This window comes from Garra rufa, chromosome 7 (assembly GCF_049309525.1).
Source record: "Garra rufa chromosome 7, GarRuf1.0, whole genome shotgun sequence".
NCBI classification, from domain to species: Eukaryota; Metazoa; Chordata; class Actinopteri; order Cypriniformes; family Cyprinidae; genus Garra; species Garra rufa.
This window is the reverse complement of record NC_133367.1, coordinates 47,884,449-47,908,676: the sequence shown is the minus strand read 5'-3', so window position 1 is coordinate 47,908,676 and position 24,228 is coordinate 47,884,449. Positions and strand designations below refer to the sequence as shown.

Genomic DNA, 24,228 nt, shown 5'->3' with positions numbered 1-24,228 from the left:
GCATTTCAGTTTTCACAAACACTAGTCCATATCGCGATTTGAATTAAGTGACAGACCAACTTCTGATTTATTAATCCAAAAATCAACGATTCGGTGGCATTCAGCGCTATAGTAGATTCCGTTTTCATGAACGGAGTCCGCGATCCCGTCTGTGTTTCGGCGGAGGAGACATTGTAAACGCGCGACCATGTAGAGACAGAAATGACATGCCTTCGTGTAAATAAGATAAACAACATAAGGCAGTTTAGTTTGTTTAATAAAAGAATGTATAGACCTGTTCTATAGGAAAGATAACCTTAAATGACTTCTATTGTGATCTGGCGTTATATCAAAAATAAAATGAACTTGACGTTCAATTTCAAATTATTAGGGGTGTGACGAGACAGTTATCCCACGAGACGAGACGAGACTGGGTTCACGAGAATGAAACTTTTTTAAAGAAATCCTCAATGTGGAAATATTTAGGGAAAAAATTTAATTTTATTCAACTGAAAAACAAAACGCTTGTGCATTTTGATATGAACTTGTACTTTTTGAAATAAAACGTATATTTTAATGAATTATATGCAGTAATAAACATGTAAACTAAAGCTGCATGATTGTGGATAAATTGAAAATCACAATTTTTTTCATAAATTGAATTTCAAAAAATTGAAATAAACAATGAACGTTTTGTCAGAACCCCTAGTAAATTACGTTTTTTTTTTAAAGTTTTTAAAAATGTATATTTTAACAATTTTTAAAAATGAAGGAGTCAGTGTCTCAATTAATAAAGACTTGTTTCACTATTCTCCTTGAAAAGATTCAATGATAAATACTTTTTTTAAACGTGCAGTTGTCGCCATTTCTTGGCGGAAGAGGATCTCGTGCCATAAGATCTCATCCCTACAAATGATATCTATGAATTTCACGAAACCAATTTCAGTAAGGTATCAGGCCCCATCATAGCACAAAAACTACACTTGTTAAAAAAATATATATATATCACAAATGACTATGGCTGCAACTAACGATTATTTTGATAATCGATTAGTTCGCCGATTAATTTTTCGATTAATCGATTCGTTGGCTTAAAAATTCCAATTATTTATTTATGTTTTAAATCACACTATTCCACATTCTGAATGCTATGAAAACACAGTGCTTAACAATTTACAACAATTCACCTGTTGTAATAAAGAGAAAGGACAAATATCTGAAGAAAAACACACTAACAAGCATAAAATACAGTGTTTCTGCTATTTATTCTGCCGTGGCGGTGTTTAGTGTCCCACCAACAGCAGCGAGCGCAAGAGTTCCGCGTTCAAATGCACGCAGTAAGCTGAAGCTGGCCCAAAGCCCCAGCTAAAGTAATTAGGCCTACCATGAATGTGGAGGGGAAAAGTAAGGAGATATTCATATTATTTATTAATAAACTAGTATTTTCTGAGTGCATCCTTATGGATTAGGCCTATAGCTAATAAAAGAGTTTTGTTTTCGATTTGAATTATTTCGTTTTATAGTAGTGAAGTAATAATTTAAAGTAAATTTATTACTCTTATATTTATGAGCAAAAATGAAGTTTCACATAGCACTCGCACCTCCATGTCCTGCAAAGCTTTTAATCTCCGCACAAACTATTGGATATGCGCCTATTAGTAGCCTACACATTTATCTAGGTTAAACGATTAAACTAATATTGTGATATGCTTAATTTTTTTTATTTATTTATTTTTTATCTAAGGATTTTAATTTAAATCGTGATGATTTGAGAAGGCTAAACTGATCTATCTGCCGCCGGCCGCTTTGTCGTTACTTTAAAAAACAAAAACTTGAATTTCACAAATAAAACATGTTCCAAATATATTTCTAAATTAACTTTATAAACTAAAGAAACGAAAATAAATGTAATTACTTTGCTATTAAAAACAGCAGCTGTGCAATGGGGAAGAGAAAGAGAACTCGGCCAGTAATTCTGATCAGCTGTAACGTTAGAGGTTGTAGGAATTTTTGCAACGAATGTTTGTTTAATAGCCTATTTAACCACTTATTTAGGCTACTTTCTTATTTAAATGTATTATTTCATTGATTTATTTTAGTGTTTTGTAGACTGCTTGTTCACCGACAGAAATTGCAAAACACGCACGTTCGTGAATAATGTTTGAGCCTCATTTATTTATATATAAAACACCGCACCACCGGCGGTGGTTAAAATCTGCCACCGTCACAGCCCTACTGTTCATACCCTCCATAAATACGCGCACTACATGTTGTATTTAAATCTAAATTTAACATTCAACGACAGATGTTTCAGCACAATGAATGTTTTTGCGCTGAGTTGAGTATTAATTGTCTCCCTTCTGTGTTCCGGCTGTCTGACACGCTCATTCAGTAAAGATTTACACTTACAGACTGCCAGAATGGATTTTTAAATGGAAAATCTCGAGTGAATTTGTGACATTTACAGATAAGGATATGACCGCAAACTGAAAGTTTTCATGCTGAGGACGAAAACGGATCTCAAAGCGCCTCACAGGGCAAGCCATCACTCTATTAGTTTTAAAAGTAGGAATTCTCCTGTTTTGAGCAGCTTGGATCACGTAACTCTCCTGCAGCATCTCAGTCTGTTTCCTCCACTATTTTTTAGATGCATTTTGTTTAGAGAAATGCGTCATTCAGTGCTGTTATTTGACGTGATCCTCTGAAGTTGTAAGTGCACTGTGGGCGGACCCGATTCATCGATAATGAGAATCGTTGTCGACAAATTTCATTATCGATAATAATCAATTTTATCGATTAGTTGTTGCAGCCCTAAATGACTTGCTTCTTGCATCAGACCAAGGCTGCATCTCATTGTGAGGTTTACTTGAGAGCAGGATTTAAGATGGTTTAGATCTCATCTGTCCAAGCATTATCACTTTGTTTATTTAAAGGGGAGTCACCTCAACTATCACCAGTAAAGTATGGAGTGCCACAAGGATCTGTTCTAGGTCCTTTGCTATTTTAATTTACATGTTGCCCCTTGGTAATATTATTAGAAAACATGGGCTTAGTTTCCATTGTTATGCTGATGATACTCAACTATATATTTCAACAAGACCAGATGAAACTTCCAAACTATTTAAGCTAATAGAGTGTGTTGAAATGTAAAAGACTGGATGACCAATAATTTTCTCCTAGTTAATTCAGATAAGACAGAGATAATAATTAATATTGGACCAAAAAACAGTATCTCTTCAATTACAATTTGCATCTAGACAGGTGTACTGTTATTTCTTCTACAGTCAAAAATCTGGGTGTTATATTAGACTGCAAATTGTATTTTGAAAATCATATCTCCCAAATTACAAACACAGCATTCTTCCATCTTAGAAACATTGCTAAGCTACGGAACATGTTACCTGTTTCTGATGCAGAAAAGTTAGTTCATGCATTCATGACGTCTAGACTGGACTATTGTAATGCACTACTAGGTGGTTGTCCTGCTTCTTCGATAAACAAGTTACAGGTGTCCAGAATGCAGCTGCTAGAGTCCTTACCAGATCAAGAAAATATGATCATATTACCCCAATTTTACGGTCTCTACACTGGCTACCTATTAAGTATTAGATACAAAATATTACTACTTTCTTATAAGGTCCTAAATGGTTTAGCTCCTGCATACCTAACTAGTCTCCTACCACGTTACAATCCCTCACGCTCCCTAACTAGTCTTCTACCACGCTACAATCCCTCACGTTCCCTAGTCTTCTACCACGCTACAATCCCTCACGCTCCCTAACTAGTCTCCTACCACGCTACAATCCCTCACGCTCCCTAACTAGTCTCCTACCGCGCTACAATCCCTCACGCTCCTAACTAGTCTCCTACCGCGCTACAATCCATCACGCTCCCTAACTAGTCTCCTACCGCGCTACAATCCCTCACGCTCCCTAACTAGTCTCCTACCACGCTACAATCCCTCACGCTCCCTAACTAGTCTCCTACCACGCTACAATCCATCGCGCTCCTAACTAGTCTCCTACCACGCTACAATCCCTCACGCTCCTGACTAGTCTCCTACCACGCTAATCCATCATGCTCCCTAACTAGTCTCCTACCGTGCTACAATCATCACGCTCCTAACTAGTCTCCTACCACGCTACAATCCATCACGCTCCCTAACTAGTCTCCTACCACGCTACAATCCCTCACGCTCCCTAACTAGTCTCCTACTACGCTACAATCCCTCACGCTCCCTAACTAGTCTCCTACCACGCTACAATCCATCACGCTCCCTAACTAGTCTCCTACCACGGTACAATCCCTCACGCTCCTAACTAGTCTCCTACCACGCTACAATCCATCACGCTCCCTAACTAGTCTCCTACCACACTACAATCCCTCACGCTCCTTAACTAGTCTCCTACCGCGCTACAATCCATCACGCTCCCTAACTAGTCTCCTACCACGCTACAATCCCTCAATCTCCTTAACTAGTCTCCTACCACGCTACAATCCCTCACGCTCCTAATTAGTCTCCTACCACGCTACAATCCCTCACGCTCCCTAACGCTACAATCCCTCACGCCCCTTAACTAGTCTCCTACCGCGCTACAATCCTTCACGCTCCCTAACTAGTCTCCTACCACGCTACAATCCTTCACGCTCCCTAACTAGTCTCCAACCACGCTACAATCATCACGCTCCCTAACTAGTCTCCTACCACGCTACAATCCCTCACGCTCCCTAACTAGTCTCCTACCGCGCTACAATCCCTCACGCTCCCTAACTAGTCTCCTACCGCGCTACAATCCCTCACGCTCCCTAACTAGTCTCCTACCACGCTACAATCCATCACGCTCCCTAACTAGTCTCCTACCGCGCTACAATCCCTCACGCTCCTAACTAGTCTCCTACCGCGCTACAATCCATCACGCTCCCTAACTAGTCTCCTACCACGCTACAATCCCTCACGCTCCCTAACTAGTCTCCTACCGCGCTACAATCCCTCACGCTCCCTAACTAGTCTCCTACCACGCTACAATCCCTCACGCTCCTGACTAGTCTCCTACCACGCTACAATCATCACGCTCCCTAACTAGTCTCCTACCACGCTACAATCCCTCACGCTCCCTAACTAGTCTCCAACCGCGCTACAATCCCTCACGCTCCCTAACTAGTCTCCCACCATGCTACAATCCCTCACGCTCCTTAACTAGTCTCCCACCACGCTACAATCCCTCACGCTCCCTAACTAGTCTCCCACCACGCTACAATCCCTCACGCTCCCTAACTAGTCTCCCACCACGCTACAATCCCTCACGCTCCTTAACTAGTCTCCCACCACGCTACAATCCATCACGCTCCTTAACTAGTCTCCCACCACGCTACAATCCATCACGCTCCTTAACTAATCTCCTACCTTTTTAGCTTCCGGCTTTGCTACTGTTCGGACGCTTTTGCTTACTGCTCCGCGCTTTGCTCCCTGCTTTTGAACTTTTCTCCGATTTTTCAAATATTTAACTTCAGCATATCAGCACAGTGCTCAGACAACACATTTTTGATACAAATATAACGAAAAAAGGAGACTTTTTGCCTCCCACTGCCAGCAGTTTACATTCCGGAGACGGGTAAACACAGCTGCCTACTTTCAACAGACAAGAAAGAAAATGCCTCTTCTGGAATCTACTTGCTGCACAAACTGCCACAGACTTCTACAAAGGATTGTGATTTTAGAAACAAAGTTACTTGCTGGACTTCCAAAACAGGCGGAACACACAGAAGATCATCATCACGGACCCCCTCAGCATACAGCCGGTGAGTCCTGTGAATCTAGTCAATATCGACAGTTTAGAAATGTAGAGGAACAAGCCAAAACTGATCGACACACAAATCGATGGCAAAAACAGGGAGCGAGACCCAAAGGCACTCGAGACATCAGACTGTCAAGAGTATCTCGTATTGCTGCGGTATCATCCTCTACCCCAGATATGGCCACGACAAGGCTTGCAAAAACTGTTGTTTTACCACCCCCTATACAGCTAGAAAACAGATTTGATGCATTAATGAATGTGGGTGAGGAATCCCCAAATGTGACTGAACATATATCATGTCAGCCAACTGCTAACATTGCTATAAACAGGCGCGCAAGGTCGAGCAGACAGCGGCACTCAGCTCAGAGCGCAGCCGAGCCCAGAACTCTCATAGTGGGTGACTCCATTATCAGAAATATCAGTAGCAGAACTACAACTACATGCTGCTGTCCTCAAGCAACCGTCTCTGATGTGAACAAAGAACTTCGGAACATTCTAATGAAGCACAAGACTGCAAATCGAATCATCATCCATGTGGGAAAGAACGATATTCGGAAAGAGCAGTCAGAGCTCCTAAAGAAGGATTTCGGTGAACTCATTGAAACACTTCAAAGACTTGAAATTCAGTCGTTCATCAGTGGACCACTCCCAGCAAGGGGAACTAACATGTTTTCACGGTTGCTCGGACTGAATACCTGGCTACAAAGAACCTGCAGTCTAAAAGGAGTCAACTTCATTGACAACTTCAATCTTTTTTGGGGCCATAGACAACTGTTCAAACTGGACGGCCTCCACCCAAACAAACTTGGTGCGAGAGTGCTTAAGGACAATATCTATTTTTCACTCCGGCATCCCTCAGTAGAATGTGTGAGTCTACCCAACATGAATGGCACACACACACTTGGACAAAGTGATGACAGGACATCTTATCAGCTTCAGAGTCATCATGTGGCCAACACAACCAACAAGGACACTGACAACGCCACGCAGCCACAACAAGCACTGCTTATGGACACTTTCCTGGCTGAGCCCTGCGCACAGAGCTTATCACAGACAGACTCAACACCGAAGGACGACTTTCTGGTAAACAGTCAGAGAAGCCAGGACAACAACATTTTCCAGCCACCGGAAACTCCAGAGCCAGAGCTCCATTCACCAGACACATTATCCCTCTCTCCAGCATCTCCACTTCTAAGCTTCTCACAGAAAATGGAGGAACTGGTATATGCTGGAACCAGACTCTCCCACTCTTTTGCTGCAAGCCCCCAGTTATCAACTAAAAAACGGCAGGCACCACAACCACCAAAGCCTGTGGGCCCAGCTCACCCTCCTCCTCCTGTGAGAGCTCTCCGGCCGCTGCCACAACGCCAGGGCTCAAACCCTCCTGCGTCTGCTGTGAGTGAACCAAAAACAACTGATAACAGCTCTCAGTGATATGTGACGGGTCCCCGCTACGGTAACAGCAACAATCAGGAATGTTTACAAAACAAGCGGGAACCCAGTGTGCCTGTAGCTTTCCCTATTTCTGTTTTAATATGTGATAGAAAGTCTAAGGCCCTTTCAAATCGTACAGTTCACACATCTAATCTGAGGCTTATTAGGCATCAAACTAAGATTGCTCTAGAGACAAAAAGTGATGCCATCAAGCTAGCATTTTTAAATGTTCGCTCACTAAAAAATAAATCACTTCTGATCAATGATTTTATAACCACAAACAACCTGGATTTTATGTTTTTAAATGAAACATGGTTAGAAGACAGCTCTTATGCAACGGTCCTCAATGAAGTAGCCCCTCACAGATTTATTTTCATGAATGTCTGCAGAGCTGGCAAAAGGGGAGGTGGCGTAGCTGCCCTATTTAAAGATGTCTATGAATGCAAACAAGTGTCATTTGGTCAGTACTTGTCTTTTGAATATCTAGGGATTCTGCTGAAAGGTGCTCGCATTCTGTTTATCATTATTTACAGACCCCCAAAATACTCTCCAGCCTTTGTTAAAGAGTTCACAGAACTGCTATCAATGATTTGTTCAGAGTTTGACTGTTTTGCTATTGCAGGGGATTTTAATGTTCACATAGACAAGGCAGAAAGCAAAACTACAAAAGAAATTATAACAGTTTTGAACACGTTTGACCTGATTCAGCATGTGCATGGGCCTACACACAATCGTGGACACACTCTTGATTTACTCATCAGTAAGGGTCTAAACATTTCATCCACTGTTATCAAGGATGTAGCACTATCTGATCACTTCTGTATTTTCTTTGATATATTGATCTCTGCTACCACTGAATCTAGATCAGTCTCTGTCAGAAAGAGATGCATTAACGATAACACTAGTGTGCTATTTATGAAGGCTATATCTTCAATGCCAAGCATTTCTGCAGACTCTGTTGATCTTCTCCTGGAGTCCTTTAACTCAAAAGTTAAGAATGTCATTGATGACATTGCACCTGTGAAGGTCAGACAGATGACCGGAAGACAGAAATCACCGTGGAGAAAATCAACAGCAGTACAGATAATAAAAAGACAATGCAGAAAAGCTGAGCGGATGTGGCGGAAGACAAAACTTGAAATTCACTATAGCATCTATAAAGACAGCCTTCATGCTTTCAATGTTGAACTAGGTAAAGCTAGACAAACATTCTTCTCAAACCTTATAAACAGCAACTTAAACAACACTCGCACTCTTTTTGCTACCGTTGAGAGACTAACAAACCCCCCTAGTCAGATCCCTAGTGAACTGCTCTCTGACAGCAAGTGCGATGAGTTTGCTTCCTTCTTTTCTGAGAAGATAAATAATATCAGAAAGACAATTAGCACATCCTCAAGTTATGCAGAGGTCAGACAGATTCGACCGCAATTTCAAAAAGAAGTCATTATGTCGACTTTTGAACAAATCGATAGCAACATTTTGGAAGAAACAGTAAAGCACCTCAAATCGTCAACCTGCCACCTCGACACACTCCCTACATCTTTTTTCAAAAGTGTGCTTAGCTGTCTAGAAGCAGATCTTTTAAAAGTGGTGAACACCTCACTTCTTTCTGGGACTTTTCCAAACTCCCTGAAAACTGCAGCCGTTAAGCCCCTTCTGAAAAAGAAAAATCTTGATAACACCATACTGAGCAACTATAGACCAATTTCAAATCTTCCTTTCATAGGTAAGATTATTGAAAAGGTTGTTTTCAATCAGCTGAATCACTACATAAACTCAAATGGATACCTGGACCATTTCCAATCTGGCTTCAGACAACATCATAGCACAGAGACAGCGCTCATAAAGATAATAAATGATATTCGCCTAAATTCAGATTCTGGCAAAATATCAGTGCTGGTATTACTAGATCTCAGTGCTGCGTTCGACACTGTCGATCATAACATTCTTTTAGATAGACTGGAAAACTGGGTCGGGCTTTCTGGGATGGTTCTCAAATGGTTCAGGTCATACTTAGAAGGGAGAGGCTATTATGTGAGTATAGGAGAACATAAGTCTAAGTGGACGTCCATGACATGCGGAGTCCCACAAGGCTCAATTCTAGCGCCTCTGTTGTTCAGCCTGTATATGCTCCCACTAAGTCAAATAATGAGAAAGAACCAAATTGCATATCACAGCTATGCAGATGATACCCAGATTTACCTAGCCTTATCGCCAAATGACTACAGCCCCATTGACTCTCTCTGCCAATGCATTGATGAAATTAACAGTTGGATGTGCCAAAACTTTTTACAGTTAAACAGGGAGAAAACGGAAGTCATTGCATTTGGAAACAAAGATGAAGTTCATAAGGTAAATGCGTACCTTGACGCTAGGGGTCAAAAAACAAAAAATCAAGTCAAGAATCTGGGTGTGATTCTGGAGTCAGACCTCAGTTTCAGTAGCCATGTCAAAGCAGTAACTAAATCAGCATACTATCATCTTAAAAACATTGCAAGAATTAGATGTTTTGTTTCCCGTCAAGATTTGGAGAAACTTGTTCATGCATTTATCACCAGCAGGGTGGACTATTGTAATGGTCTCCTCACCGGCCTTCCCAAGAAGACCATTAGACAGCTGCAGCTCATACAGAACGCTGCTGCCAGGATTCTGACTAGAACCAAAAAATCAGAGCATATTACACCAGTCCTTAGGTCCTTACACTGGCTTCCAGTTATGTTTAGGATAGATTTTAAAGTACTTTTACTTGTTTATAAAGCACTCAATGGCCTAGGACCTACATACATTGCAGATATGCTCACTGAATATAAACCTAACAGACAACTCAGATCACTAGGATCGAGTCAGTTAGTAATATCAAGGGTTCACACAAAACAAGGGGAATCCGCTTTTAGCTATTATGCCGCCCACTGTTGGAATCAGCTTCCAGAAGAGATCAGATGTGCTAATACATTAGCCACATTTAAATGCAGACTCAAAACTCATCTGTTCAGTTGTGCATTTATTGAATGAGCACTGTGCTACGTCCGAACAGTTTGCATTATTTTATGTATAATCATTTTACTGTATTAATTAATTTGAAATCATTTTTTTTTTTTTTTTATTTTTTTTTTTTTATCATCTTAAATGTTCTTAATTTTGTTTTTATTGTTGTGATTATTATTTTAAATTTTTATGCTATTGTGATTTTAATTCCTTTTTATGTACAGCACTTTGAATTACCATTGTGTATGAAATGTGCTATATAAATAAACTTGCCTTGCCTTGCCTACCACGCTACAATCATCACGCTCCCTAACTAGTCTCCTACCACGCTACAATCCCTCACGCTCCCTAACTAGTCTCCAACCGCGCTACAATCATCACGCTCCCTAACTAGTCTCCCACCATGCTACAATCCCTCACGCTCCTTAACTAGTCTCCTACCATGCTACAATCCCTCAGGCTCCCTAACTAGTCTCCCACCACGCTACAATCCCTCACGCTCCCTAACTAGTCTCCTACCGCGCTACAATCATCACGCTCCTAACTAGTCTCCTACCACGCTACAATCCATCACGCTCCCTAACTAGTCTCCTACCGCGCTACAATCCCTCACGCTCCCTAACTAGTCTCCTACCACGCTACAATCCATCACACTCCCTAACTAGTCTCCTACCACACTACAATCCCTCACGCTCCTTAACTAGTCTCCTACCGCGCTACAATCCATCACGCTCCCTAACTAGTCTCCTACCACGCTACAATCCCTCAATCTCCTTAACTAGTCTCCTACCACGCTACAATCCCTCACGCTCCCTAACGCTACAATCCCTCACGCCCCTTAACTAGTCTCCTACCGCGCTACAATCCTTCACGCTCCCTAACTAGTCTCCTACCACGCTACAATCCTTCACGCTCCCTAACTAGTCTCCAACCACGCTACAATCATCACGCTCCCTAACTAGTCTCCTACCACGCTACAATCCTTCACGCTCCCTAACTAGTCTCCTACCACGCTACAATCCTTCACGCTCCCTAACTAGTCTCCAACCACGCTACAATCATCACGCTCCCTAACTAGTCTCCTACCACGCTACAATCCCTCACGCTCCCTAACTAGTCTCCTACCGCGGTACAATCCCTCACGCTCCCTAACTAGTCTCCTACCGCGCTACAATCCATCACGCTCCCTAACTAGTCTCCTACCGCGCTACAATCCCTCACGCTCCATAACTAGTCTCCTACCACGCTACAATCCATCACGCTCCCTAACTAGTCTCCTACCACGCTACAATCCCTCACGCTCCTAACTAGTCTCCTACCACACTACAATCCCTCACGCTCCCTAACTAGTCTCCTACCGCGCTACAATCCCTCACGCTCCCTAACTAGTCTTCTACCACGCTACAATCCATCACGTTCCCTAACTAGTCTCCTACCGCGCTACAATCATCACGCTCCTAACTAGTCTCCTACCACGCTACAATCCATCACGCTCCTTATCTAATCTCCTACCACGCTACAATCATCACGCTCCCTAACTAGTCTCCTACCACGCTACAATCCCTCACGCTCCCTAACTAGTCTCCAACCGCGCTACAATCATCACACTCCCTAACTAGTCTCCCACCATGCTACAATCCCTCACGCTCCTTAACTAGTCTCCCACCACGCTACAATCCCTCACGCTCCCTAACTAGTCTCCCACCACGCTACAATCCCTCACGCTCCCTAACTAGTCTCCCACCACGCTACAATCCCTCACGCTCCTTAACTAATCTCCTACCACGCTACAATCATCACGCTCCCTAACTAGTCTCCTACCACGCTACAATCCCTCACGCTCCCTAACTAGTCTCCAACCGCGCTACAATCATCACACTCCCTAACTAGTCTCCCACCATGCTACAATCCCTCACGCTCCTTAACTAGTCTCCCACCACGCTACAATCCCTCACGCTCCCTAACTAGTCTCCCACCACGCTACAATCCCTCACGCTCCCTAACTAGTCTCCCACCACGCTACAATCCCTCACGCTCCTTAACTAATCTCCTACCACGTTACAATCATCACGCTCCCTAACTAGTCTCCTACCACGCTACAATCCCTCACGCTCCCTAACTAGTCTCCAACCGCGCTACAATCATCACGCTCCCTAACTAGTCTCCCACCATGCTACAATCCCTCACGCTCCTTAACTAGTCTCCTACCATGCTACAATCCCTCAGGCTCCCTAACTAGTCTCCCACCACGCTACAATCCCTCACGCTCCCTAACTAGTCTCCCACCACGCTACAATCCATCACGCTCCCTAACTAGTCTCCCACCGCGCTACAATCATCACGCTCCTAACTAGTCTCCTACCGCGCTACAATCCATCACGCTCCCTAACTAGTCTCCTACCGCGCTACAATCCCTCACGCTCCCTAACTAGTCTCCTACCGCGCTACAATCCCTCACGCTCCCTAACTAGTCTCCCACCACGCTACAATCCCTCACGCTCCCTAACTAGTCTCCCACCACGCTACAATCCCTCACGCTCCCTAACTAGTCTCCCACCTCGCTACAATCCCTCACGCTCCCTAACTAGTCTCCCACCACGCTACAATCCCTCACGCTCCCTAACTAGTCTCCCACCACGCTACAATCCCTCACGCTCCCTAACTAGTCTCCCACCACGCTACAATCCCTCACGCTCCCTAACTAGTCTCCCACCACGCTACAATCCCTCACGCTCCCTAACTAGTCTCCCACCACGCTACAATCCCTCACGCTCCTTAACTAGTCTCCCACCACGCTACAATCCCTCACGCTCCTTAACTAGTCTCCCACCACGCTACAATCCCTCACGCTCCCTAACTAGTCTCCCACCACGCTACAATAACCTTGTACTTTAGCTATATCTGAACAAATACACTATCATTCTTTTGATTGGGTTGAACACAATTCTTTGGTTGGTGGGAACAGCAGCTACACTATTTTTTTCTCTATTTGCTCCTCTGTTTCTGCTATGGGATTGCGATCTTGAGGTAACTAGGAATAACACAAGCTTCAGTCCATATCCAACCCTTACAAAGATCTGAGATGACCCAACACCTGAGAAGAGATGATGCCTGAACTAACATACACAATGACCAAATTTTGCTATAAGTTTGCTCGCAACATATAACCATTGCCATTAATGTTCTCCGTTTGTTTGAATATGTCATTAACTGCATGCTTTTTAGTGTACATTTAATGGCTGTCTAAAATAGAAAACAGTTCTTTCAAACATTAATAAAAATAATTCACAACGTTATTGTTTTGATTAACAAAATACAACATTAATGAACAGAAGAACAAATTTCAAGCTTTGGAATGGTAGTGTAGATCTTAAAAAAAAGGGTGCAAATCTCTCAAATATCAAAAAGAGCAATCAAATAAATACACATCTAACCTTTGAGGTCTTATCTCCTTTGAAATATTCCAGAGCTTCATAGAGATGACTGTAAGGTCTAGAACGCTTGCCCTTTCCAACATAGAAAACAGCGTTGATGAACGTCTGAAAGCATTCTTTAGGAATCATGGACTGGCTTCGATATGGTAGATTCTTCGTCACTCTATAAAGCAGCAGTAGGGAAAATCTTAGTAAACAATAAAAAAAGAAACAGACATTGTACAAATAAAGGCAACACAATGTGAGAGAAACTATATACCGTGGGTCAAGCAGTAGGTAGTTAAAGCTGGATTTAATGAAACCCTCACGCCATCTCTTATTCTGGTCTGGCTTATCAAACTGCTCACACAGAGCAAGCTCATCTGCTTGACAATTAGGAAGGATGAATCTGTGAAGCACATTTTCCAGTTCTGGGCTGTAACCTGCAGCTGAGAAAGACATAATTGATCTTTAAACACAAAGAAGTGTGACATTTATATGCCATCATTGATCTTCTAATCATTTACTATAGAGGAGGTCAACTTGGGAGGCCAAAATCATCAATCAAATAGTTGTCATCATCAAATACCACACAAAATACCAGGCCAGTTTGATGCTGATTTTCATGAAAAAACAGTTAAAGGATAACTATTGCCAAAATGCAACCTGGGCTGTTTTTTTTTTACTGTAAACGAGACAAACTTATATCTAAAAGCATAATTAGGACAAACGAGGCGTTTTTGAGATTGACCGTGATTTAGTTTTGTGGTCAGTGGCTGGTGAATGGGAGAACTAGGGGCATATCTTTGAGCGCATCAAAATCAATATTTTTACAACACTAAGAAGGCTCGACACACCATGAAACTTAGCTGGAAGTATGGCCTGGGTCTCTACACATGAACAGCATTGAGAACATTGTTTGTGAACACAGAGTTTACTAAAAAGAAAGTTTTTGAACAACTCACTTTCACTGTTTGAGTCTCCGTCTTGCCAGTCAAGAAGTGTCCATCTCCGAATGCGAGATTCTTATATATTAATGTTTCTTATATGAGGCTCTTTTTACAACTAGAAGGTTAATATTGTTTTTCACTTGCGACAAAACAACGAATTAGCCGTGCATTTATATGGAAATATGCTTTAGGAGCTATCCATCTTTACTCTCCTCAGTATTACGTCGCATTCGGAGATGGACACTTCTTGACTGGCAAGACGAAACTCAAACAGTGAAAGTGAGTTGTTCAAAACCTTTCTTTTTAGTAAACTCTGTGTTCACAAACAATGTTCTCAATGCTGGAGTTCATGTGTAGAGACCCAGACGATACTTCCAGCAAAGTTTCATGGTGTGTCAGGTCTTCTTAGTGTTGTAAAAATATAGATTTTGATGCGCTCAAAGTTATGCCCCTAGTTCTCCCATTCAACGGCTCGTTTGTCGTAATTATGCTTTTAGATACAAGTTTGTCTCGTTTACAGTAAAAAAAACAGCCCAGGTTGCATTTTGGCAACAGTTATCATTTAATGTTCACATTGTAAATTAGAATGGCACCATTTTATGAGACACAAATGACAATTATATTAACTACAAATGTGTAACTAGGTATGCGGTGGGCCTCCTCATGAAAGCTAATGTTGGGTTCATTGGCTTTATGTGATTCGCCATTGCTGTATGTTTTGATACACGTACCACTGGGGCTCACTGCGACTGCTTTCTGGCTGTGTGGCGTATTATGAAGGCATCTCTTCAACTTCTGTACGTACAGTGGGCGGGTTTGACTGTTTATGGGTCCTGGATCTTCTCCCATTTCAATTAACTTGTTTCTGAGTTCCCGGTCAGTTAGGCCACTTACTCCAACATCCCTCTCCTGTTTGGGATGGTAGCTTTCTGTGCTACGGTCTGGACTTGAAGACCCAAGCTGAGGGGAGCGCCAATCATAAAGAAGTGTGTCTTCCGAGTTACTGGTGCTCATGCTAGAGCTGAAGGAGGTATTGGCCGTTGGGGGAACATGGGTCTCAATGAGCTCATGGCCCTCTTCAGTGTCAGTATAAAGGTATTCCACAGGTTCATCCTCTGTATCAGTAGTTCTGGGCTGTCCACCAGCTGTGCAAGAAAGGTTTGCCAGCGCCTGTCGAGACAAGCGGCCTGACAGTCGGCTCATGCTATACCGAGGAGTACATCCGGAGCGGCCTGGATTGGCACCTGGATTCTTGTGTGCTTTTGGGGATTCAAACGTCAAACTGGAGGCGGATTCTGAGTCATCTACCTGGAATGCCAAAGACGTATTACTGGACTCTTTGTCTCCTACAGGAGTAGAGATGATCCGTGGCGCTCCTGTTGCGGTTCTCTGAGCTTCTTGCATATCGGTCGAACGTTCAGGAGTGGTTACCTCATTACCAGCCTCACTGACACTCGTTTCCAGTGGTGATTCAACAATCCTTTCAGAAATTAACACCGTGTCAGCCATGCTGTCAGATAAGATTAGTGTGTCAGCTTGGCTTTGACCATCTGAGCTTATAGATAACTTGAGAGAGCTCAACTGTGAGTCAACATCCTCCATTTTGTCTTCTTCATCAAGACTGTGTTTCGACATACCGTAAGGTGACTTAACTGTGTTGCGGCGCAAACGGGTAGCGGTGGGTAGCGTCTCTTCAAAGAGGCAAGAGCTGGTTTGAAAAGAAGCCAATTTTTGGCTCATTCTCTCCGAATGACGACTCAATCTGGACCTTGTTCTCCCAGTGACAAAAGGACTTGGAATACTATCACTTTCAGTACTGGTCACCGTACCAGCATCTCGGCCAGTTGCTGATAAACTAGATGGTTCAATATGACTCCTGACTGCTTCTTTCAGCTGTCTGTTTCCATCATCACCAAAAGTAGGGCTTTGTTTTCTAACACTGAAGCCACACTGCTCTACGGTCGAATCTGATTTGTGGGCACAGGGTTTGGTCGAAGGTGGACTTCCTCTGTTTCCAGTGCTGGGACTCTGGTACGGCTCACTGCCACAGCTGTTGTACTCGCTGGATCCACTACTGATGTGGGGCTGAATGATGCTCTTAAATTCATCATCATCTTCATCATCATCATTAAGCTGTACAGGCCCCACAACGGTCTTATCAAATTCATCTTCCATTGTGTCCACTTCTTTGGAAAAAATGAACACATCGTCAGGAGACGTGACATCGATTCCCTGATTCTGTAACACAGTTGCCATACGTTTAGTATCTAGGAAATCAGAGTATTGAGAAAGATCCAATGTAAGATCACTAGACCGATCGAGAAAGAACTGCTGATGATCATCTGGGCTGATAGCAGGTAAATAATCGATACTTCCTCTGAAGCTGACACTCTTCCGGTTTTCCCGTTGAGACAAAACAGGGATATTCTGAGTCTGCATAACATCACAGTCACTATCTGCAGCTTGATGCTGATTTGTGGACACTACCCCTGGATTGTTCTTATTGTTCACAGCAGGCAGACAAGTACTGGACAGCATCGGTAACTCCTTACACATTTCATCGGTACTGCAAACAGGAGAATCATGCGACTCCAGATCCGATATATCTGAGAGCCAGAAGGCCTGACTTTCTCTGTTCAAAGGTTTTCCACTGACTCTACAAGTGCTGGTATAAGAGGACAGACGTGTGCTGCTCAACGGTTCTGCTCCGGGGGGAATAAGCATTGATGTTTCTGGACTGAACGAGCTGTCACTCATGGACTGTCCAGAAAGCATTGCTAGGGAAAAAGAAGTTAAAAGATTAGTTCTTCTTCCACAAATGATAGATAAAATGCTGTATTATCTCTGACTTTGACGGCAAACTTCTGTTGTAGAAGCTTGATAATTAACCCGAATAATAACAGCAAATATTCTTACAGTACTGGAATTTGGGTGCGTCTTGTTCCTCTTTGGATGTATGGGATTCATACTCTTGAAGAAGACTAGCACATTTACTGTTCTCCTCCTGCTCTGCCAGATCAGATGGTTTATTCCCATCCTAGAAATAAAGCAGTTAACACTTTAATTTTCTAAGGTTCCCAACTTGATATAAAACACAGACATAAATATAGATGATTACAGCAGGTCTACATCTATACAGGTCAGTACTGGAGATGGTAATGCACTGAATAATTTACTTGATCTGTGAGGTTTGGGTTTCCTCCATTCCTTAGGAGTAATCTGAGATTCTGAAAACACCCCCAAGATGCAGCAATATGTAAAGGAGTCAGATCTTCAGTAGTCCTAAAACAAACCAACCAAACAAACAATAAACCGTCACACCAAAAGGTAGCATTACAAGCAAGATCATATTATGGTAAAAATATTAAAACCTTTGTAGACATTACTTTGAGAAACAACGCTGATATTATCCAATACCCCCAGCAACACAGAAAATACAATACACCATTCTTAAAAGACATGGTGGTTCCTATTACTGTATAGTTGGCCGATTGAAACACTTTTTTTAATGAAATGTATATGCTTCTATATAGGGTAAAACAAGCATAAAACACAAACTTGCAAAAAATAAAATGGAAACGGCTGAAAAACCTTTTACAACATCAGAGAAAGAAAGAAAAAATGTACACAAAATACTGCTGTAATATTGCTATAAGACATTTTTCACAATGCAGTATGGCTCAAACTATGTTTTACAGTTGCTAACAGCATATTTCCATGCTAACTGTCAGGAGGTGTTGTTACTGTAGCTCATGCAGTTTAACAATAACTTACTATAGAGTGGCACTATGGGATTTTGTGAGCTTCATTCAGGTTTTAAATCCAGTTGACCAGAGGAGCATGAGAACGACTGAAGGCAAGTTCCAGATTTCACTATGTTTCTCCATAGGACACATAACATTTGTTTAGTAAAGAAATGAAAAACATCAGAATGTAAGTGTAATATGGCTGCATTCTCATTTATTTTGCCAGTTTTCATTTCTTGTCAGCCTACTAAACTGTAATCTCAGACACTGAACACATCCTGGATGGACCACCTAGAGGTTCAGTAACACCCTAAAACCGAGTTACACTACAGATCATATAGAGGTTTTCCAAGACGGGTTCCAATCGGCATAGGCCTCACAAGGGTCAATCAACGAGGTTTTGCACTCGTTCTGTGTGTCAGGTGCAGAAACAAGCTTCAAAAAACAGATGCATGAGTGCTGCCAGCATTGCTTTAGCGGTTGCATGAATTACTGGAACCATGTCCTGTGGTCTGATGAGACTATCAGATAAACTTGTTTGGCTCAGATGGTGTCCAGCATGTGTGGCGATGCCCTGGTGAGGAGTACCAAAAAATTGTGTTGTCTACAGTCAAGCATGGTGGTGGTCATCATGGTCTGGGGCTGCATGAGTGCTGCTGGTTCTGGGGAGCTGCAGTTCATTGAGGGAAACATGTTTTCCATTATGTACTGTACATTCTGAAGCAGAACATGATGCCTTCCCTCCAGAAACTAGGCCGAACAGCAGTTTTCCAACATCAGGGCTCAACATTAAGGCTTGTCCGCTTGTCCGGGACAAGTGGATTTTGTGAAAGGGCAAGTGAAAGAGGATTTTACTTGCCCGACCGGACAAGTAACCCGATTAAAACATTAATTACAAAAAATAACTAGCGCAGCAACGAAACTTTGGTGAGAATAATTCTGATTTTATTACTTAAGATGACTGAAAACGGACAGTATCAAGTATCAAGCTCGTGCAGGCTATCTGACTCACGGAAAATCAACACTAATAGGCTCAACAGCAGACACAAGGAAACAAGCATGAACAAACATACTGCGGTAGGAAAGCACCATTACGATTGCAAAAGTGACATTGATTTTATACAACAGTAGTTCAATAAACTAGTAGCTAATATTAACTGACTTACATTTTAGACACATCATTAACCGTTTTTGCTAACGAAAATAGTTCTAAGCAAAGCAACAGCAGAACAGTCGTAAATCTCCGAGCAACACAGCGGTATTTCAGTACTGAATGATTTAGCATTTTTTTAATGAATCAGGTGAGTCAGTGAACGAACTGGTTGAATCCATCTATGGTTGAATCCGTGACTCGCTCATTAAGACAGTGACTACTGCCACCTATTGGTGGTTCGGGTTTATATTTAAAAGGTATTGCATTTTTCCAACATTTTAGATTTGTTTAAAAAAGTAAAACATTCATCTTATTACATTATTTATGTATTTGCAATTTTACTGTGTAAATGCATTTTTTGGAACCTCTTATCTTCATTAAACAGTCTTAAGTAAATACAGTTAAATGTCAATTTCATTGCAGGCTTGGTTTTTCCTGTGCAATGGAAAGATGGAGTTTGTTGATACTGATTTAATTTGTGCAACCATACAGAGTCTAATTATTCTAATTTGATGTACTGATAAAATTTAAGAATTTGATGTGAATGATGACACACACAGTTAGTAAGGTTAGGAAAATAAAGTTAAAAAGTGTCCTAGAAATCAATTTAAGCCAAATATCACAAATATTCAGATTAAAGTAAGACCTTATAGAGTAGTGATGAGACTATAGCTTCAGAATGGATGACTTTACAGCAAAAAAAGGCATTTTTTTGCCCCGGACAAGTACATTTTTCACTCGGACAAGTGAATGTCTAATTGTCAAAGCTTAATGTCAAGCCCTGTGATAACGATCCCAAACACACCACCAATTTTTTTATAAAATAATTGTATTTTTAATACTTACATTTTATGTTAAAATATAACACTATTATTTTATTATTTTGTTTATTATTTAAAAAAAAATACTAAATAAAGTGCAGTAAGTATTATTATCACTATCATTAATTTATTATTTTTTTTATAAAAATTATAAAAAAAAAAAAAAAAACATTTATTAGCTTCCACATTTAAAATCTTTAAAATCCCAGTAATTTTCATCAGTAAGGCACATTATCTCTAGCATTCTGCCAGCATGAAATCGGACAGAGATGAAATAGTGCGGTAAGAACACATTCATTTAAATGAATTATAGCATTTATTTCAATAAATTATTGATCGAGAGAGAGAGAGAGAGAGAGAGAGAGAGAGAGAGAGAGAGAGAAGGCAAGAGAGAAAGAGAGAGATGACAGTTGTGCGTGTTACCTGAATGCTGCGCGTCTTTCTCTACAAACAACTAATTAATTCAAAAACCGTTGCTGAGGAATATAATGTAGCGATCTAGTATCTAGGCTACTTTATTAACAGGAATCGCTGGGAAGCAATGACAACAAGTGTATGTATGTGCGCAGCGCAATGCGATCTCTCTCTCTCTCTCTCTCTCTCTCTCTCTCTCTCTCTCAGTGTGCATTAATTAAAGCAGCACATTAATATGGACGATCATTAAACTGACTTGGAATTACCTGTGCATTAAACGGTTTTACTGTATACCTGCCAGCCAAGCAGAATCCATGAAATACGAACAGTCTGACCTGCCCACAAACACCTCCACTAGTTAGTGTGTTTACATCATGTCCAGAAGACTCTGTGTTAGGTGAAAGCAAGTTTGTTTTCATTGCCGAAAGATGATGATGTGAAGAATCAGTGGTGAAAATACATTTTCTCACAATACCACGGCAATACAGTTCGAACCTTTGGATTCTAATCCTCTTTATCTGGACTAACAAGCGTCTTCAAACCGCAACCTGTAAGTACGATTGATACGTTAAGTGTACATTCTCAGTTGACTGCTCAAAATAAAAAAAATTTTTAGCCAAAATGTGATGCAGCTTCAGGTTTCCAGATTAAGCACAGTAATCATGTCTTGCTAAAATAGTTTTGATTAGGGGTGGGACGATACAGGTAACTCACGATTCAATTCTGTGGCGATATGTGGCCCACGATAATGATAATATCACGATTCGCGATATCTACGATATTCAATATATTGGAAGAAATTTCATCAACGATATATCACGATATATGTGACTGGAAAAGAAAAAAAATACCCATAATAAGGAAATCTTATGCATTTATTAATGCCAACATTTCCAACATTGTGCAAAGAAATATGCATTTGCATAATAACTCACTGCCTCCTGGTCTTAAATGTAAACACTGTACAGCTAGACAGATAAAAATGCATTCACATTAAAAAACAAGGTAACACTTTACAATAAGGTTCTTTAGTTAACATTAGTTAACCACATTAGTTAACATGAACTTATAATGAACTGCACTTATACAGCATTTATTAATCTTTGTTAATGTTAATTTCAATATTTACTAATACATTATTAAAATCTTGTTAACGTTAGTTAATGCAATGTGAACTAACATTAACTAACAATAACCAACTGTATTTTCGTTAACTAACGTAAATGAACATTAGTAAATACAGTAACAAATGTATTGCTCATGGTTAGTTCATGTTAGTTAGTACATTAACTAATGAACCTTATTGTAAAGTGTTACCAAAAACAACATGAACATTAACTAACATGTGTAAACCATGATACTGAAAGGCCAGTAGTAAGTTACTGTAAAGTGCTTTATGTTAACCTGGACAGTGGTCTCATCAAGGCATATTCTTCTTGAGGAACACTAACTGATCAGCATGCTCAACTAGCGGGTGGGTCTTTGATTTGTTTTTCGTTATTTTCCGCCATTCTTCTCACTTCTCTTTTTTCTGAGCTTCTTCTCTGTTGTTGTTAGATAACTTGTGTTCTTCACTGGCCGCTGCTTCCGCCACTTTACCCCTGTTTACTCGAACAGCGCCCCCCGCAAACAGAATGGTAGATGTTGGGTAGTGACAGTGACACTGACAACGGGTAAATTAATCATTTTGTGTTGTAGTAAAATATCGATATTGGCCGTTAGTGTATCGATTATTTATTGCGACAGAGAGCACAACAATATATTGCAATATCGATTTTTTTTCCCACCCCTAGTTTTGATAGTTCACCGTGAACCCATTATTTCCTAAGAATGTGTTTGTTATGTAGGTTAAAGCGAGAGAGACGAGCGAGTTATTAGGCCGGTGCGCCTGCAAACCCTATTGTTTCATCAGTTAGTCACATAAGCACTCGGCTAACGTATCCACCATTATTGTTTTGTGTAGTGTTTACAGTTTAGCAGCTAAACTTTAGCTGTGGGCACATTGTTTTTATGGGCATGATGTTTTTTAATGTCATGAATTATATTATTGTTTTATGTAAAGGTGCATGCTAGGATTGCCAGGTTCTCACAACAGAAGCCGCTCAATTGCTACTCAAAACTAGCCCAATCATGTTTGGAGGGGGGTCTCCCATTAAAAATTGCATTCCAGGATGTAAAAGGCTTTTTGTCCCCTGGTGAATTCACATTCCAGGGGCTAAATATGACATCATTGGGGTCGCTTTAACCCGCAACAGCAAAAAACAACGCAGAGTAGGCGACACAGATGGTAGCGCTCGCTAATAGGGGTGGCACGGTTCACAAAACCCACGGTTCGGTTCGTATCACGGTTTTAGGTCTCGGTTTTCGGTTCTGTACGGTTCTTTTTTATTTTTATTTTTTTTATCTTTAACACTCCAGAAATTTACTTTGGCATATGATATGTAGCTTGATTATCCACAATTTAGGATACATTATAAAAAAAAAAAATGTTATATCATGTAAACATGCTCAAACTGAATTGGACTTGACTTTAAGCACATTATTGGGACCATCTCTGAGGAAAGCTAGATTTTGATACAGCAAGAGAAAATACATTGATGACATGCTTTTCATTTATTTGGCAATAAAAGGAGAATGTTTACTGCTATCTCTACAGGAATTGATGTGCCTTTTTAGCACACAAAGATTGAACTGAAGAATTAACTTGCATTTATCAAACTGCCAACTTCAGTGTAGCTCTTACAAAAAAATGATCTTTTAAAAGAAAAAGAGAGGAAATCCTTAAGCTCTGTCTTTTAAACAAGTGATTGGTTGTTTCATGTCACATGACCTGCGGTGCGCTTGCGGCATTCTGAAAAGTTGAGATGTTTCAAAGTTCCTTTAAGGGTATTCTATAGTCTTTGGATGGTTTTATCTCGATGCGGCACGGACGCGCCTGGAAAAAAAAAAAAAAAAGAGCGTGGCGCACCGCGTCGCTTCCATTATGAGCACACATACTGCGCGTCTACATCTGAAATGACGAACTTGAGCGCGCAAAAGATGCTACATGTGAACGGCCCCTTATATGACGCTGGCGCATCCTCCAACTCAGGGCAGCCTTCCTTATCTCTCCCACTTGCCATTTCTACACGTGACGTAACCTGCAGCACTCCACTTTTACTGTCTGAATGTCCACACACACCTCTTATTTCCCGCAAAAAGGACACTCACTACGTGCACGAGGCTACATTGCGCATGCGTTGAACCGTGTGACGCACACACGCTCTAGGGGTCGACCGATATGTGTTTTTCAGGGCCGATGCCGATACCGATTATTACCGATCAAATGCACCGATAAACGATATTTTGAACCGATATGTGTCTAGTGTAAAAATGTAAATTTGTCTAATTAATAATAACAAGAGCTCTGACAAGAACTTTCTTTGAATGCTTTCAAACATATCTTTAATTCTGAGAACTGTTAATAATAACAATATTAAATAAACATTAATATTAATAATAATAATGACGTAAAAAAGTGCAGGGAGCAGGGAGCTAA

General features: G+C 41.2%; 1 protein-coding gene across 1 annotated transcript in view; it reads right to left on the bottom strand.

Annotated features, from left to right (window-relative positions):
* LOC141339050 (uncharacterized) overlaps positions 1 to 24,228 on the bottom strand; it is a 49,832-nt gene that overhangs the window by 5,339 nt on the left and 20,265 nt on the right. The window contains exons 3-7 of the mRNA XM_073844675.1: positions 17,733 to 17,838; positions 17,473 to 17,593; positions 15,288 to 17,333; positions 13,887 to 14,055; positions 13,628 to 13,790 (exon numbers count right to left, since the gene is read on the bottom strand). Of these exons, the coding sequence (XP_073700776.1) occupies positions 13,628 to 13,790; positions 13,887 to 14,055; positions 15,288 to 17,333; positions 17,473 to 17,593; positions 17,733 to 17,838 (2,605 nt within the window). The remainder of the gene's footprint in view (positions 1 to 13,627; positions 13,791 to 13,886; positions 14,056 to 15,287; positions 17,334 to 17,472; positions 17,594 to 17,732; positions 17,839 to 24,228) is intronic.